At 46.6% G+C, this 18039-nt stretch overlaps 3 protein-coding genes across 4 annotated transcripts; 2 read left to right on the top strand and 1 right to left on the bottom strand.

Moving 5' to 3' along the window:
- Nucleotides 1-952: 952 nt before the first annotated feature.
- LOC112883365 (adenosine deaminase-like protein) lies at nucleotides 953-4294 on the bottom strand. 2 transcript variants are annotated; one of them, XM_025948657.1, is made up of 11 exons: nucleotides 4085-4294; nucleotides 3016-3086; nucleotides 2738-2829; nucleotides 2596-2655; nucleotides 2254-2490; nucleotides 2087-2163; nucleotides 1925-1994; nucleotides 1687-1800; nucleotides 1536-1602; nucleotides 1341-1445; nucleotides 953-1253 (listed from the first exon to the last, which is right to left on the bottom strand). In XM_025948657.1, the coding sequence occupies exons 1-11, from the start codon at nucleotides 4210-4212 to the stop codon at nucleotides 1105-1107; spliced, it is 1170 nt and encodes a 389-aa protein (XP_025804442.1). In that variant the 5' UTR covers nucleotides 4213-4294; the 3' UTR covers nucleotides 953-1104. The 2 variants fall into 2 exon arrangements, with proteins under 2 accessions (XP_025804442.1, XP_025804443.1); XM_025948658.1 differs by having other exon boundaries at nucleotides 4091-4294.
- Nucleotides 4295-7053: 2759 nt separating this feature from the next.
- Nucleotides 7054-9407, top strand: LOC112879650 (putative cis-zeatin O-glucosyltransferase). Its single transcript, XM_025944002.1, has one exon. It carries the CDS (start codon nucleotides 7823-7825, stop codon nucleotides 9209-9211), a length of 1389 nt encoding a protein of 462 aa, XP_025799787.1. The 5' UTR covers nucleotides 7054-7822; the 3' UTR covers nucleotides 9212-9407.
- Nucleotides 9408-10850: 1443 nt separating this feature from the next.
- On the top strand, nucleotides 10851-14387 carry LOC112883005 (RNA pseudouridine synthase 6, chloroplastic). Its single transcript, XM_025948217.1, has 9 exons — nucleotides 10851-11160; nucleotides 11251-11379; nucleotides 11480-11734; nucleotides 11842-11923; nucleotides 12323-12438; nucleotides 12529-12583; nucleotides 12672-12783; nucleotides 13278-13447; nucleotides 13718-14387. Exons 1-9 carry the CDS (start codon nucleotides 10943-10945, stop codon nucleotides 14075-14077), a joined length of 1497 nt encoding a protein of 498 aa, XP_025804002.1. The 5' UTR covers nucleotides 10851-10942; the 3' UTR covers nucleotides 14078-14387.
- Nucleotides 14388-18039: the final 3652 nt, after the last annotated feature.

Genomic DNA, 18039 nt, shown 5'->3' with positions numbered 1-18039 from the left:
ACAACGTCCGTCCTCTGTGGTCGCGGCGACTCCGGGTACGCCGGCCATCGCTTCCTGCCGGTGGGCAGGGAGGCGACGAGGGTGCCACGAAGAGGATCCGAGGTGTCTGGGAACCATTGGCGGCGGCCGCCGACACCAGCCGCCCTGCACCGTTCGAGCAGCGCCGCCCGCGCGCGTTAGGCCAGGAACGACGAGCCGACGACCGCGGGTGGCGCAGCCGGTCATCGTTGTGCTCCTAGCTCTCGATTGGAAATCCGGAGGATGGCGCGCCGCGCGGTGGCCGGTGCAACGCGCAACACCCAGGTGCGACGGCAGGTCGGTGTGGAGGATGAGGGAGGCCACGGCCGGCGGAGGTGGGATCCTGAGCTGTGGTGCCAGCGACGGCGGCGCTCACATACTAACTTCTCCCGTTCTCCGCGCGACGGCAGGAAGTAGCTGGTGTCGCGAGCGCCGTCCTTCTGCTCGATCGCCAAGCATCCAGCTATGACTTCATTGATTGGTTCCCTTGAGCAGTTGTATCAGTGGATCTTCCTCTACTTGTCAAGGATGGCTAGCAGTAATAACATATCAAACTGAAAATGCTTCGCATTATAGAGCATCAAAAGAGAATATTTTCAGCCTTGTGTCAGGTGAGGCAAGGTGCCAGTACCTCTTCATGACTTCAGCTTGGTCCTACTGGCAACAAAAGCCTTGGGGCCATAGGTGGCATGAGTAGTAGTCAGAAATGCAACAGCTACGCCACAGCAAAGGCACAGATCAATCTCCACTTGAGCAGTTGCGCTCTTGCTTTAGGCTGCCAAACCACTATTCCCATCAGAATGACAGTGCAGAAGAAAACTTATATTCCTACAAGTGAATAGAAACCATGCCATCGGGCCAATTTTGAGCAGGGTCGCTAGAGAGTATAGGAGACAATTCCTAAAACAGCTAGGCACACATAAGCTGGCACATCTTGATGCTGATTACCTCTTTGACCATATTTCTTCTTATAAGACCTTGAAAAAAAATACATAATCCATACATAAACGAGAAATTACGCACCTATACATTTTTTGCATCATACATCACACAATTGGGTTCACACTGATCTAAGAGGCACGCACATTAGTTTGGCATGCCAATTTCAGACAACATCGTCAATCTCTTCTCGGCATGCTTGAACACCTCCTTCAGAGACTTCTTCACATTTTCATCAGCAAAAACAAACTGCACTGCTTCCTGAGCTAGGTGAAACAGCTCAGGCTTGCTGAGACCTATCAAAAGCATGCAGGTCATGTCAGGTCAGGATTAGAAATAGATCCACTACTTTTTAATTTGCTTCGTTATAGAAGAGAGCATACCAAAAGTGGCTGCAACGAGGTAATACTCATTTGAGAGGCTTGTTGAAAACAGGCCACAGTCATCTGTGCACAAGGATAGAGGGTGCTTTGCATTATAGAGGTCAGCTGCACAAATTCAGTATAATCAAATGTTAGTACCGAGATGATGATGATTCTTGGCATGAATTTTGAGTTTATATTATTTTAGGGACTAACCAAAGTGATGAAGCTCTAGAGAAGGAGCACCTCCTGTCATAACATTTGATGTTAAACATATCTCAACCTGCATTTTATCTTGGAGTTAAACATACAAGTCATTCTCATTCCTAATTGACTACACATATGAAATGGCTAGAAAGAAGTTTACTGGAATCATCAAAGACTTGAGCTTCTTCCATTCTACATCATTCAGACAGCATACATGCCCCAGCCTCTGAGGGCAGAAATCCAGCATTGCTTGGATCTCCTTCCTGTTTGCTACCTATTGTCACTAAGTTTTACTTCATTGGTCAAATAGTGTAGGGAAAGATTTCACAAATGTAGCTGCAAGAACATAAAGGTCAAGGAAAGAATGGTTTGGAAGTTGTCGACATCTATTTCCAGACCTCTCCACAGTGAATTGTAATGGGGATTCCAAGCTCTTTAGCATGTTGTAGGGCAGGCAAGTATGTTTCCCTTCATAAATATTGCAAATGCCACGGAATGTTAGCACATAAATATTTAGCATGTTTTGACCTACTTTAAGCCAGATGTTATGTACTTTTTACCATTCCCCCACAACTGGATTGCCAGAAAGATCGATACCAATAACACCTTGGTCCTTCATTTCCAGGGCCAAATTAACCTGACAAAGGGAAAGAAACAATTTGTGCATATTCTCAGTTTGTGCCTATGTTTGTCAGAGCATCAATTGGCGTGGAAAATCTTAACATACAGTATCCAATGCAGCCAAAGTTGTTTCGCGGCGATCAATACTAAGAAGGAGCCTGACATATATCCTCTTTTTCTTTGTGTCACCATCCAACTCAATTGTAGGTGTGCAAGTTAATGTGTCATTTGTTCTTCTTGACTTAGAATCAAATAAAACAACATCAACAGCGTCAACTGCTTTTAAACCTTCAATAACAGCATTCATGTAAGATCGCTTGGTCATCCCTTTGGCTTCATTGTTCTACATGATATGTGAGAAAAAGAACAACACATAACTAGCCACATTCTCGCTGCATAAACTCACAAAACTATAAAGCAATATGCAACAAATATTCAAAAGCAGCACCTTCGGTGTCGTTCTTATTTCCAAATACACAACATTCTCTGCAGCAAAATCTTCCACAACCTGTTAATTTTTCCTCAGTCAATGAACTGAGCAAATTTACGGTATTAAAAATGCAACCTTCTAATTGTAATGACAGATATACCTCCTTAGCGATCCTTGTTACTGTATCATGGTCCGTTGTAAGTATATGAAACAAATCAAAAAGCTTCAAACACTCTGGGAGAGATCTACCATCTGTTTAAGAATTTCAAATACCAGTATTTAATATCCTCAAAAATCATGAAAAAGTAAAGCAAATGTACATGCCAGCGTTTAAAACTTTTTGAGACGTGATTCTCACAAATTTGATTAATGATCTCTTTTGATATGATCTATAGTAAGTAACTGCATCAGTAAAAATCAAGGGGGTCTTTGGCTTACCCTTCATGATCACATCCTTAACATCTTCGAAGACAATGACTCCTTTGTCTCCTAGCTGTTTTGCAAGTTCCCTGTTCAAAAAAGGATAAGAACATGATACATAAGCAGTGTATGCATCTCAAATCATTGTAGTAAAATTGGTAATGAGTCTTAACAGTACAAGCTTATTACTGAATCCGTAAAGCATAGGTGGTTTATATAGCTAGGGAACATCCATCAGACTAACACATATGGCTATGAAATTAATGCAAAAACTACTATAGCATGTTGGTACTCTTTGAGGCCTTGGTTATTGTTCTGACTGCAAGTAATTACCGGATCAGCATGTGCATCTGGTTTAGACCAAATAAAGAGCAAGAGCATAGAACTATATATTCAAACGGAATGTGTTAACAAGTGAACTAGCATGGCCAGTCACTAAAGATATGAGCATATTGTTGAAGATATAAAATAAAGGGAAACAGAACATCTCTGAAGCAAACATACAATATCTAGATGAACTAACCAAACAAATAGACGCAAATAAGAGATAATTTACAGACATTATCTTCCAGCAGCTTCTAATTAGTAGTAAGGTCATTTTCGCGGACGCCAAATCATTTGCAATTTGTGAACGGAAGCTCCATTACAAATTAATCAAAACAGGTAAAGATTCTCACCTACATGAGTTCTCACACTAATATAATGCCATGAATCCACATGCTTGCACACCACTACAGCATACCCTGTTCCTACTACCTGACCGATACTTACTTTTTTTTTTGGCACACTTTTCATTAAGAGGTGAACGGTGCTTGCTCGAAGTGCAGTTCTTTACAGATAAAGTCCAGATTTATGCGCAAAAGATCAGGTTTGTTCTCTCGACAACAAAAATCAGATTTGAACCGCCAATTTCCTAACGAGTTCCTCTCCCAAACATGTGTCACGAAGTCATTATCGTGGAACAAATACTGCACAAATACCGGTCCAGAATCCAGACTTGAACTGCGCTACTCTAGCGTCGAATCAAGAAACTGGAGATACCGATGGTCATAAATCAAGAACCAGGAGTGGGGGCGGAGCGGTGTACACTGACAGGAGGGTGGAATTGCGGACGGAGCCGTTGAGGTGGGCGTGGAGCTCCACCTTGGGCAGCGCGACGCACCACTCCCTCATCTCCTCCTCCGACGCCACCTTCCTCTCCATGTCTGTGTCCATGGCCGCTGCTCCTTGCTTCGCCCTGTGTTCGTCTTCTATTCTATGATTGCCCTTGTTTGTCACTTTGCTGAAGTCTTGGAGGATGGGACGGATAACAGGGAGGAGCGATAAGCGGCTTTATATAAACAGCCTTCAGTTCAGAGTCCGAGGGATTCAGTTATTTCGGGGACTGTTGCTTCACCATCTGTTGCAAATAATTTTCTCCTTTATTTTACTGTCCTAACATTATTGTGTTTGGAATTTGGATATTATAAAGATTGCTAGTGCCGTCTCACCCATCAAAAGATTGCAACACTTTTCGCTTCGGAATAGGAGATTTTGACTTAAATCTGCGACTTTGATACAAATTTGAACCGAATCCATAAAATTAAAAACTCTGTTTCCAGCTATATTCTCGAAGCATGAATTTATCTCAACGGTTCGGGTGGGAAAAATATACGCGGTGTCAAGACTCAACTACTGCTAAAGATAATGTGGAGGTTACTACTTGGTTGGCTTTACGATGGAACTTTTTTAGCGTTTGGCTTTAAAAAAGATCCTATTTTCATGGCGACAAAAGGTGAAACTGAAATGGTCAATATTTTTTTCGCGACCGTGTCCGAATATGTATTTCGTTAAGAAGAAGCTGAGATGGTTAACATTAATGCACCTTCCTAGCTATTGTCATCGCGTGTACAACCTTCCAAGTTCCAATACTGGAGAGGATTGAGAGTTTGGACACGAACTCAGCATCAGTATCACGCATTCTGAAAACCACTTCTTCTACTAGTGATTTACAGTTCCGGTCTTTTTGCCCGCCATGAAACTTTGTGGTTTTATTGGCTTTTTTTTTGCAATTTACCTTGTGGCCGTCAATGGTTATTGATTTGGGCTCCTCCATAGATAAAGAGCTGCTCCTTTCAGGATTAATAGTCTGAGGTCTAAACTGTATTCAGTCATTTGACAATACAGAACATGTAATTTGTCCTCACTCTCCTTGGTCAATGAGGCGTGTACTGAAGTTAGTATCCCCTCTAATCAGGACATCATGACAAATCCAGGAAAATATCTTAAAGATTTAAGCTGAACAATTTCAGGGTTAGAGTTACATGGCTAGAGTATTTGAGTAGCTAGAGCAACTGTTACTGCAATACTGGAGAATGGGGACAGGATCACAGGAGACAGATGCTCGTCAGTCATGGCAACAACAGTAATTTGACTTTTCAGAAACCCTGGATCTGCATGTGAAATGATTGATGCAGAAGTTAATCCTCAAATTAGTTGCAGCAGACAGCAAGATGAGAATCTCTCCTGACCAGGTCAAAATAAATCAACACAGATGGATTCATTCGTTAGAACTGATGATCAGACATAAACTGCATGATTGCAGATAGTACTTTGATCTCCAATAAACAACGCAGAAATATCTCCGCAGATTTGGAAAGGCTGTCATCTGAACATCGATCTGACGTCCACACCTGATTACGAGACTAGACTCTCCATTAAGAATCAAACTTTGACAGAACAAAGTGTCTTCTTCCTCCAACCCTAGTCAGGTTGAGCGATGCTGTCCAGGAACACAGCTTAGGGAGTTCCCACCTAACCTTGTTAGACACGAAGGATTCTTCAGGGCGAATCCCAGGAGCTGTTGCCTAGGAGATCTTCGAGGCTTTTAAAGTAGCGGAAAACAGCATCATCTTCCAGTACAGGTAAGCTAACAGGAACCTGACTTGAACCACCGAAACAATGAAACGTTGGACCCTTTATTTGTGGCAAATCATAGCATGCTTGTGCTAGCCATTCCCATCATTTCCATGTCCTAGTTAGGATATCATGACAAGTCCAGGGAAATATCTTAAAAATTTATGCTGAAAACCGACTGAATATAAACAGAGAGCATGCACTTGGTGTTACCTGAGAAAAACTGCAAGATGGACCTGTCAGAAATGAAAATCAGAATCTAAACAGTCTGGTTTGAATAGACAATCGTGCGTTATGTGATAAATTATACCATGAAGCATTTCAGGATCAGAGAGATGCATTGGCAGATTACTTGAGTAGCAAGGGTAACTGTTACTGCAATATTGGAGGATGGACAGGGGACAAAAGCTCACCAGTCATTGCAACAGTAGTAACCGACTTTTCAGAATCCCTGCATTTTCATGTGAAAACGCTTAATGCAGAATTAATCCTCAAAATTATTGCAGGAGGCAGCAAGATAGGATCCTTCCTGACGACCAGGTGCCATGAAAAAAAAATAAACATACAACTATACAAGTAACATAGGCAAATCCATCCGTTAGAACAGGTCGTCAAACATGAGTTGCATGATTGAAGGTAGCACTCTGATCAACGCAGAAATATCTCCGCGGATTTGGCAAGGTTGTGGTCTGAATATTAATCTGATAGTCACGCCTGATCATGAGACCAGGCTCTCCATTAAGAATCAAACCTTGACAGAACAAAGTGGCCTTCTTCCCCATACCTCGCCAACAATCCTAGTCAGGTTGAGCGATGCTGTGCAGGAACACAGCTCGGAAAGCTCCCACCCAACTTTGTTATATACGAAGGATTCTTCAGAGCGTATCCCAGGAGTTGTTGCTTGGGAGATCTTGGAGGCTGTTAAAGTAGCTGAGAACAATAGAATAGAAATAAGCAATCATCGCATAATACCAACGCACCACCGGTTTCCTGTCTGATGAGTGTAATGGCGCAGACATCCCTGCCAACGAAAGCCATCATTTAATGAGCTCTTCATTTTTCTGATGGAGTAATAATCAAGAACTTCTCGACGAACAGGAATGCAGGATCCTGACCTCAAACACCGGATCAAGATCAACGATATTTAGGTCCTCCATCTGTCACAATTCCTGATTCACAACAGCTCACGCCACGTCTCTGTAGATTCAGAAGAGGACAGCAACAGCTTCCATGACTGAAAACAGTGCTGTTTGAAATTGATGGCACTAGCTCTGCTGAAGGCTGAAGCCAGCAGCTGCACTGAGTTCGGACATCCCAGGCCACGTTTCTGTACCCTTGACTGAAAAGCAGTGTGGTTTTCAGTTAATGACACTAAGATGAACATTTCCACGGTCCACAACAACCAGCACAAGGGCAACCTGATGATGCAATGGTTTGGGCAGGTTTGGCCCAGGCTGGTTTGAATGGACACCCCTAGCATCATCAGTCATGATCACCATCACAAGCAAACAGATGATGAAGCAGGGGAGAACAGGGGATTTCAAGAAATAATGTGGCCGGTCCAAACTTTTTCTTCTTTTCTCACTCTTTGCGGATCACATTATTTGAGTGTGAAATATTGTAGGATGACGCAGCAGTGATCCATTTCCCAGCTAAATTTTGGGAAATTCAAGCTGAGATTTGCCACGGAAAGAAATGACAGATGAGGTTTGACCAAATACCGACCACCACGGGCCGGTCAACGGCAGGTAGTCACACAGCAACGGAGTGTCGAGCTGGCCATGTCATAACTACGGAGGAATTGGCAAAGATTTATCTTTACGAATAAAGAATCATTAAAGGATTGCTAAACGAGCACGCTCCCCTGACCTCGCCGCGTCCGCGTCTCGGCCGCTGTCCTCTCATCCCCAAGCGAAATCGCACCCCGGCGATGGAATCCGACTCCGGCGTGGCCGTCGTGACGGTGCCGTTCCCGGCGCAGGGCCACCTGAACCAGCTCCTGCACCTCTCCCTGCTGCTCGCCTCGCGGGGGCTCCCCGTCCACTTCGCCGCGCCAGAGCCGCACCTTCGGGAGGTCCGCGCGCGCCTCCACGGCTGGGGCGGCGGCGGCGCCGCCGACTCCCTCCTCCTCTCCACGGTCCGCTTCCGCGCGCTCGAGGTCCCCGCGCACGAGTCCCCTGCCCCCGACCCCGCGTCCCCATTCCCGGCGCACATGCTGCCCCTTTTCGAGGCCTTCTGCTCCAGCGCGCGGGCCCCGCTCGGCAAGCTCCTGGACGAGCTCTCCGCGACCCACCGCCGCGTCGTCGTCCTCCACGACCGCATGGCGGCGTTCGCGGCGGGGGAGGCCGCGCGGCTGCCCAACGGCGAGGCGCTCGGGGTGCACTGCCTCGCCGCCTCGTACAACGTCGGGTGGGCGGACCCCGGGCACGCCCTCCTGCGGGACCACGGCCTCGTCTTCCACCCGCCCGACGCCTGCGCCACCAAGGAGTTCGTCGCGCTCGCCAAGCGGATGGGGCAGGAGCGCAGGCGCGCCCCCGGCGCCGGCATGGTCGTGAACACCTGCCGCGCGCTCGAGGGCGAGTTCCTCGACGTGCTCGCGGGGATTCCCTCCTCCGATGGCCCCAAGCTGTTCGCCGTGGGGCCTCTGAACCCGGTGCTCCTCCCCGGCGCGGAGTGCCTGGATTGGCTCGACAAGCAGCCGCCGTCCTCGGTGCTCTACGTCGCGTTCGGCACGACGTCGTCGCTCCGCCAGGAGCAGGTGCGCGAGCTGGCCGCCGCGCTGCGGGACAGCGGCCAGCGGTTCATCTGGGTGCTGCGCGACGCCGACCGCGCCGACATGCGCGCCGAGGCCGCGGCGGAGAGCGGCGCGCGCCTGTCCGTCGCGGCGTCGGAGCTCCGCGACTCCATGGCGCGGGGCGCCGGCGTGGTGATCACCGGGTGGGCGCCGCAGCTGGAGATCCTTGCGCACGGCGCGACGGCGGCGTTCATGAGCCACTGCGGGTGGAACTCGACGGTGGAGAGTCTGAGCCACGGGAAGCCCATCCTGGCGTGGCCCATGCACAGCGACCAGCCCTGGGACGCCGAGCTCGTGTGCAAGTACCTCAGGGCCGGCGTCCTTGTGCGGCCTTGGGAGCAGCGCCACGACGTCGCCCCGGCTGCCGCTATCCGCGAGGCCATCGAGAAGGTGATGGCCTCGGACGAAGGGACGGAGATGCGGCAGCGAGCGGCGGCGCTCGGGGAGGCCGTCCGCGGCGCCGTGGCCGAGGGCGGGTCGTCCAGACAGGACCTGGAGGAGCTCGTCGCTTACATGACGAGGTGATCCGTGCGGCAACGATGCTGCATGTGCTGCTGTTCGAATTAACGACGATTTGATGTTATTTAAGACTCGTTTTGAGTGTTACTGATGATAGAGAAGGTCTAAGGTGCGTGGAAGAAGGGCCAGAGGCCGACTACGAGCCTGTATGGATTCATTGGAATAAAATTCGGTCCCGTAACATCGGATATTTAGATATTAAGTATTAAGTATAGTTTAATTATAAAATTAATTATATAAATAAAGATTAATTTATGAGACGAATCTATTAAACCTAATTAATTCATTATGTGCATATATTTACTATAGCACAACATGATCAAATCATAGACTAATTAGGCTTAATGGATTCATCTCGTGAATTAGCCTCCATTTATGCAATTAGTTTTATAATTAGCCTATATTTAATATTACTAATTGGTGTCCAAACATCCAACGTGATGGGGACTATATTATTTTTATTTGGCATTTGGCAGTTGTCGTCGACTTGAAATTAATTACTCGCTCTGTTCCAAAGTATATTCGTTTTAGCTTTTCTAGATCCATAGATTTTGATATGCACCTAGATAATACATTATATCAAGATGCGAATTTAGAAAAGTTCAAACAAATTTGGAACGGAAGGAGCAGCAAGTTACCTTGAGAGCCTTGGGTATAGGATGCTGAGAGTGCAAGTAGGTATGGTACCGATTAAAGTCAGAGTGAAAATAGCAAATTATGCAACTTCTGAACTGCAATCTAGAAATGACTCAAACGGCCTATTGCCCTGCCAAAATCTGATCTTGCTCAGCAGTTTGACAAAAAATTTGGTGATACTGGTGGTTCCAAAATCTCATCCAAAATATAGCAACAAATTCACATGCATGCCTCATTCTGTCAAACAAAATTTCGCAATGTAGAGGCAGGGGTTTATCCTGAATCAGCAGAAGAGTAGAAAAACAGCTTCAAACCAAAATTCACAGGAGGGGCTATACATCGCATATGCTATAAATTTTAGATCATCATCTGAAGGTGATTTGAGATGATTTTGGCCTATCTTCGATTTTCACAGCCCATGATGATGACGGCCTTCTGCCACCTCTCGCCGGGAGTTTCGGCTTTCAGGAGGTTTGGGTTGTCGAGGGTGGGGGTGGGGCTAGGTTGTCGTCTCCAGCTTACAGAGAAGCTTGGCAGTGATGGTGGCAGGTTGCGGGCGGGGCGGCGGACACCGCGGACCGTGGAGGATATCTGGTGGCTTGCTGAGGCAGGCGGGGGAGTCATGATGAGATCTCCCGCGCTCAACCGAGGTAAATTATGGTGGCGCATTCGACAGCTCCGTCGAAGGCGCTAGTGGAGAGCGGCAGGGTGGTCCCAATGACAACGTCGGTGGCGGCGAATCCAGCGGCTTCTGCCGCCGGAGACGAAGGGGGGAGGGCAGGGCTAGGGCGAGTGGGGTGATGATAGGGAGTCGGCGCGAGGAGGAAGAAGCCGCTCCTAGGTCGGTGTTCCGGTCTTTCAGGTGATGGATGTTTAATTCATCACCTGAAGTGATGGATAATCACACCCAAAATTCACCCTGAAATTTGCAGACGAAAAAAGTTAAGATTGAGCCAAAAGCCCAATCTTATCTGACCATAGACAAAATATCATCTTATCTGAGCTCTGTGCAGTAGGAGCCCAACAAAGGCAGTCAGCACGTCCCAACCCCAAAAAGCCCAAAACCGCAGCTCCTCCCGCCGCCGCCGGCCGGACACGCCGATGCCGAAGCCGGCGGCCACCGTTGCCTGGCTCCTCCCGCAGCTATGGCACCGCCGTTTTCTTCCCCCTTCCCTCGTCCCGCGCGCCCTTTCCTTCTCCTCTCTCCTCACCACCCACAGGGCACCACGCTGCCGCTTCCCGCTCTCCCCTTCCATGCACCTCGCCGCCGGTGCTGCAGTGTCAACCGCCGCCGCGGTCGAGGCCCCAACAACCACACCGTAAGCACCCCCCCCCACCTTTCTACGATTTCAGCATCTGCTATTCCCATTTGATACACCCTGACCCTGATGGTATCCACTCTCATGCAGGTATCCAGCGTATGATCGGCTCCTGCCGTGCCCCTTGCAAGACGACCCTCCAAGGATCGAGCATCTCGTCGCTCGGGAGGACGAGGTGGCAGCCGATTTCATCTCCAGGTCTCTCAGCCTTCCTCCTCTGTAAGCATCCTTCTCCCCTTAGGCTGTCCAGCGCTCTCTTACTAAATAGAATGAGTTGGCTGATGTAAGATTGTTTATGAGTAACATTTTCGATGTGAAGGTATGTCGCAGATCTTATCAAGTTTGGGGCTGTGTATTATGCCCTTGTTGCGCCACAGCCTCCACCATACGCAGCTCCAGAGCATGTTAGGATATTTAGGGAAGTGACCGATCCATCAGTCCTTCGCCGGAGGGCGTCCATTAAGGGGAAGACGGTGAGGGAAGCGCAGAAGACATTTAGAGTGACGGATCCCAACCAGCCCCTTGAGGCCGGCACATATCTGCGGGTTCATGTGCACCCCAAACGGTTTCCGAGGTAAGATGTATTGCTTTTCTTTGTTATCTGCTGTGGACTGTTGCTATGGTGAAAGAATGAATCAGCTTGAGTTGCTTATGAGTATGTTCCTCACTCAAATCTGGCAGATGTTATGAAATTGACTGGAAATCCAGGGTAATAGCGGTTGCTGATGACTATGTTGTCCTCGATAAACCAGCTGCAACATCAGTATGCTTCTCTTTTCCTTCGTTTTTCCTATTTGTTGGTGCTCTTGGTTTCATGTGCTCTAAACTTCTTAGACCACACATGTCGTAACTCGTAACATGGAATGTGTTTCTGCAACAAATTAGACTTCTATATGTTATTGAACATATTGTTCATATTTTTAATTTGATGCTGTTTAAATTTTCTATGAATATGATGTTTATTTTACTTAAATGTTAGGTTACCAAAATAAAATTCATTCAAGAAAAACCAAAAACCAGAAGCATGGGGCTATTCATGGATCACGATTTATTTTCTTAAGCTGTTGTTGGTGGAAGTTAGAGATGGTCCAACCAGTCATTAGGTTATGTTTGAACTTTCCTGAGTTTAAATAATAGCATCTGGCTTATTTTCAACTTTTAGGTGGGAGGAGCAACTGATAACATCGAGGAATCCTGTGCAGTGTTTACTTCACGGGCTTTAGGGTTGGAAACACCATTAATGACGACTCACCAAATTGACAACTGCTCTGAAGGCTGGTTTGTCTATCACTTTACTTGTATAATAAAGTTTTATGCTCAAATGTGGGAATTAAGTAACTAATGTCAATTTTTTTTGACACTTTGCAGTGTGGTATTGTCTAAAACTAAAGAGTTCTGCTCAGTTTTCCATGGACTGATAAGGGTATGTTACGACCTGACTGCAATGCAGTGTGCTTTTGCATCATAAACCTGTACGGGCAATGCTAATATTTTTTTTAATTTTGCAACAGGAAAAACAGGTCAAAAAAGTTTATCTCGCGCTTACTACAGCACCTGTGTCTACAGGAATAATTACGCATTATATGCGTCCTGTTAATCGTGCTCCTAGATTAGTTTCAGAAGGTAACTTCTAAACTGAAATTGATTGTGTCTATATTCTATAAGGTTATAAGTTCAGCTAATATGTGTTACATGTTTTTATGTTAGCATCATTGTCCTGACTTCAAGCATTGCATATGCCTGGCTCAGAAAAATATTCGATTTTGGCTAAAATTGTGTACTCTTTCTGAACATATATGCACTCGCACCTTTGTTGAGTTGTGGCCATTTACTGAGAATAGTGAAACGTGAATAAACATTTTACAAATAAGACTCGTCTATTCTGCATCAGTTATTTGTGCATTGCTGTGTTAATCTCTATTTGGATGTTAAAACACTTTAGAATATACAAGCCCTTGACCTGACTAAGACATGAGTGCTGCATAAACTCGTGGCCTGAGTTCATGCACATGAAGTTTCAAATAACTTTCTTGTTTTAATCTGTTGGGCATTAGCTGCTATGTTGCAATCTTTGTATATATCAGTATATTAATGTTTTCGTCATATTTAATAACCAGACCATATTGGAAAATGGTACCTCTGTCAAATGGAGGTACTTGATTGTAAGAAGGTACCATGGCCAAGCTCTTTGATCAGGAAAGATTACAATGTAAATGACTGTGGATGGCCCCAGCAAGAAGCTGCCTATGAATGTAAAATCAATCTCTTGACAGGCAAAACTCATCAGGTATGATGTAATTTCTGTCAGACCGACATCATTAGAGGCTTGATTATTCCCCTTTATGTTTCTATAATAAAAAAGTTTCTAAGCCAACAGCCTGCCGGCTTGGATAACATTAAAGCACTATTGGATTATTTTTGCCAACGGTTGTGTTTTTTAATTGATTGAGTTATGCGTATGCAATAGTTTTGCTCAGTGCTTTAATCCTTCCAGGAATGTGATTTCTTGCTTATAGTATATCACACTAGAGTCTATTTGGTTTACATTGTGTTGCAGATAAGGGCACAGCTCGCTGCGATAGGCACTCCAATTATAGGGGATTCTGCATACATGACTGCAGCAATGGCAGCGATGGCTAATCCAAGCATAAACCCATTCGGTAGGGAAAAGCTGAGTTACAATAGTGAAGAGGAGAAAGAAGCTGCCATTGAAGCATGGATTGCTGCCCACGGCAAGGAACCAAAATCTGTAATTGGCCTGCAAGCATCAGAGATCTCATGGGACTATGAGGGTGAACACCACAGCTATAAGGCAGGGGTTCCATGGTGGCGGCAGGATTCAGTGGAGTCTGACCTTTGGTACGCATCCTGGTGGACAAGGTTCTGGAAGATTGCCTCCCTACCAAAGAGAAACTGATGTCCAAGTTACTGATAGAAGACGATAGCATATGCCTGGGATGGTATGGCTGGTTGTCCACCAGCAACAAAAAACCTAACACACGGAAAATGTTCAGGGTGGGAATGTGTTAGTTTTTCACAAAAGATGAGACCGGCTGGTGCCGGGTCTGTTACTGTTAAGGTGCCACATCTGTCAGACTGTCACTGTTCCCTTGTTGCGCACATTTTTGTCGGATTTGGCTAGGTGCTGGTTTCTGTAATTGCTGCTGATCTCATGATCTGTACTTCTTTTTTTGAGGAAAATCATGATCTGTACTTTGTTCTGAGTACTGGCCCTATGTAACAGTGTACACGGCCGCAAGATTGAAAGCATCAGAATGGCTGTTTCCATTTCTTTCTTTCTTTTCCTTTTGTTAAGGCGAAATGACGGGTCCTTGTGCAGAGAATTGTTTGGGCTGCGCAAGTGGCCCAAACTGAACATGGGCTTTACAGAACAAACGAAGCCAGTGTGGACGGTAGCTTTCCATGCGATCGTATTGGGGCGTCACATGCAGGCAGCTCCGTGCTGAATGGTGGCTCGTGTTGCCACTTGCAGCAACTCATAGTGTCACAGCGACGCGACACGAGACGACCGTGTTAGGCCGACAGCACTTAGGCGTCGGGGTTGTGACGTATGCGAGCGGTGGCTGAGCTAGAAATCTGCGGCCGGGTATGTTATATATAAAAAAATTTCGAAACAAATACGTAATATAATGAACAATAAGTTATAATTGCTATAATAAATTTATAATAATAATCAAAGTACAATTTATAAACATAAATAATTAAAGAATATTATAAAACAATAAAGACTAATACAATATAACCCTACGATCCCCTTGTTGGAAGAAATTGAGATATCCTCGTCTTTCACTTGACTGAACAATTATCTCTCAATAAATGTAACCAAACAATTGTTTAAATATTCATCACCTATTTTGTTCCTTTACTTGTTCAAATGTAGCGCCGAGGCGAGCAAGGAAAGGGGCGATGCGATGCGACTCGCCGCTCCCGAGACGCGACTACGCGAGTCTATGGCCAGGAGGAAGTTTCTCCTTTGCTGGACTAGTGAGCTTTGTTCCTTCGTGAGCTAAATATATAAGATACATATAAATATATATACTTATTAACTTTTTCTCTCAAATCATAGGAATGCCAAGGCATACAAGGGAATACCCCTGCCGCCGCCCCTGTATGCGAGACGAGCTACAGACCTCGGCGGTCGGTGCCCGATTGGCTACTGAGGTGGATGGCCATACTGAATCGCTCGACCGGGAAGTAAAGGCAAGGACACGAAGGTTCTCTGCAGAAACTCCCTGGGCCAAAAAGCAGGCTAGCGGTTTCAGGCTAGTTCCAATGAAAATTTTATAGAGAGTTTTATGGTATTAAATTCTATGCTACATTATTAATTTTGCTGACATGATGAGAAAAGAGAAGGAGGAAGATTCATAGGATGAGAGAGGAGTTTTATCCCCATAAAACTCGACTGGCACAGTTAACTGGTTCTCAGTCTTGGAAACTATACACTGGAACTGACCTCAATGCATAGTTTCATTACACAGTTATCAAGACTAAGAACTTGGTAACTGTACCAAAGAAGTGTCATAGTGATTGTTGGGGAAGCGTTTTAAGATATCACGTAAGGCTACCCATTCATGTAAAAGAGGCTAAGCTAGGGGTTTAAGGGCTTGTTTGTGAGATCTACGGACTTAGTAGCAGCATCTAGGGATCTATTTGTAAGTTCTAGAAACTCTTTTGTAAATTCTAGGATCCCTTTGTAATACTCGACCCCACCAATGAAATAAATATAAACTACCACCCCCTCCTCCCTGTAAATGGAGCCCTAAGGCTTGGAAGAGAGAACTTTTGCCCTTTCGCTCATTTGCTCACTTGGCTTGCTCTCCTTCTCACTTTATCACTCTAAAGTTATTAAGTTGAGTTTGAGTTTCTTTTCTCTCAGTCTGTCTGGTTTCGACTCGTCCGAACCCAACAGTAATAAAACTCCCCTCATATCTCATGAAACCCCCCTCCTCTCTCCTCTTAATGACACTATCATGTCAACAAAATTGATCATGTGGCATGACATTTAACGCCCACAAAACTCCTCACGAAACCTCTTAGTGACACTACCACGCCAACAAATTTGATCATGTAGCATGACATTTAATGCCCATAAAACTGCTCATGAAACCTACGCTGAGACTGGTCTCAGAATGTCAGTCAGAGCAGGGTACGATGATGAATCGCATCGAGATCGGCAGAGACGTCGAAAAGTCGAGGCGGCTTTTTGCTATTTGCTTTATTTGGGGGTAACAGGAGAGTGTGGGTGTCGTTTCGAAGTGCGGGGCTACAGTTACATGTGACGTGACGTGTGCGGAGACAGCTAGGAGAGGCGTCGAAGCTGGTTGCCCTCACACTGGGCAGAAAACCCGAGCCCGAAGACCAAAACCCGAAAAACCCGAACCCGAACCCATTCAGCCCATTACCCGATACCCGAACATGTTTCTCGGGTTGCAATTGTCAAAACTCGAACTAATTTCGGGCTTTTCGGGTTTAGGGTCGCGGTACCCGAACTACCCGTTTAGCCTATACTTTTTTTTCTTTCCGTCTCACGGCCCACGGATCACGGCCCAGCCCACTCTCCCAGCCTCCCACTCTCCCAGGCTCCCAGCTCCCAGGCCCCAGCCTCCCAAGCGCAGCGAGCCAGGCACTCAGGCAGCCAGGCTCCCAAGTCCCAACCCTAGCCGCCTGCGCCTCCGGCCTCCCTGCGCGCCGCCGCGCGCCGCCGCGCGCGCCGCCGCCGGCCTCCCCGCCCCCCCCCCCCCGTAGCCGGCCTCCCCGCTCCCCGCCGCCGGCCTCCCCGCTCAGGAGCACGCCACACGCCGCCGCCGGCCTCCCCGCGCGCCGCAGTTCGGGTAGTACGGGCTACCCGAACCCGAACCCGAAGTTTTCGGGTACCCGAATTTTCGGGTAGTAGTATGTGCAGGCCCATTTCGGGCTTAGGTTCTGAAAGCCTGAACTTTCAAAAACCCGAATAACCCGACCCGAAAGTTCGGGCTAACCCGAACGCCTGGAGTGAGGTTGCCCTGGCGCAGCACCGGGCGCCTCACTCCAGTCCACTGCATAGGAAGGTTTGTCTCCTACGCAGTTGTAGATACGAAGGACTCTTTCACCGATGAAGGACCTCTTTGGGAGGGCTCTAGCTCCGGCTCCCTCGCTGGCTCCTGCTGGAGCCCTACCAAATGGGATATCCATCGGAGCGCTTCTACCGGGGATGGGAGAGCCGGAGCCGTTGTGCGGTGGGAACACACGGAGCTGATGGAGCCAAAAAATCCAGCTCCGGCTCCGCCCAGTCACTGAGCCCTCCTAAATAAGTCTAAAGTTACAATATCTCTTGGTGATGCACAAGTAGAGAGGGAGGAGATAAAGATGAAGTTGCTACTGCTGCCTAGTGCCATTATCGCTTGAGGTATATAGTATGTGTATGCTATATTGCTATGGATCTGATCTAATTTTTAGGGTGGTGGGATGCAAAGATAGAGAAAATCCTCTCTCTATGATAATAGGAGGACAAAACCAATTTTTCGAGGCCGTGGGAAGCATGCAGTGAAATCGCTCCAAGTGTCTCTCTCTATGATAAAATGTTGTGTGATGTTGGAGGCAGTGATGTATTGTTATCTTTTACGAGGAGATAGTCCAGAAACCATCATTTATTAGACCAAAGAGCTCTAGAGCTGAAATGTTAGAATTATGCCAAAAGAAACGGCTAACCAAATTTGTTTCACTATTCCAATAGCGGGGCATATTTATTGAAAGTGATTTATAATTCTTATTTTTTGACGGTTACCTTGGCTGTCACATAATGGCGGCTGCAATAGCTAGGAAAAAGGAACTAGATATTGTAAAGAACCACCCACAACTATTCGCAACACAACATCAGGA

Source organism: Panicum hallii, chromosome 2 (assembly GCF_002211085.1).
Source record: "Panicum hallii strain FIL2 chromosome 2, PHallii_v3.1, whole genome shotgun sequence".
Taxonomy (NCBI): domain Eukaryota; kingdom Viridiplantae; phylum Streptophyta; class Magnoliopsida; order Poales; family Poaceae; genus Panicum; species Panicum hallii.
This window is presented reverse-complemented; position numbering and strand designations above follow the sequence as displayed.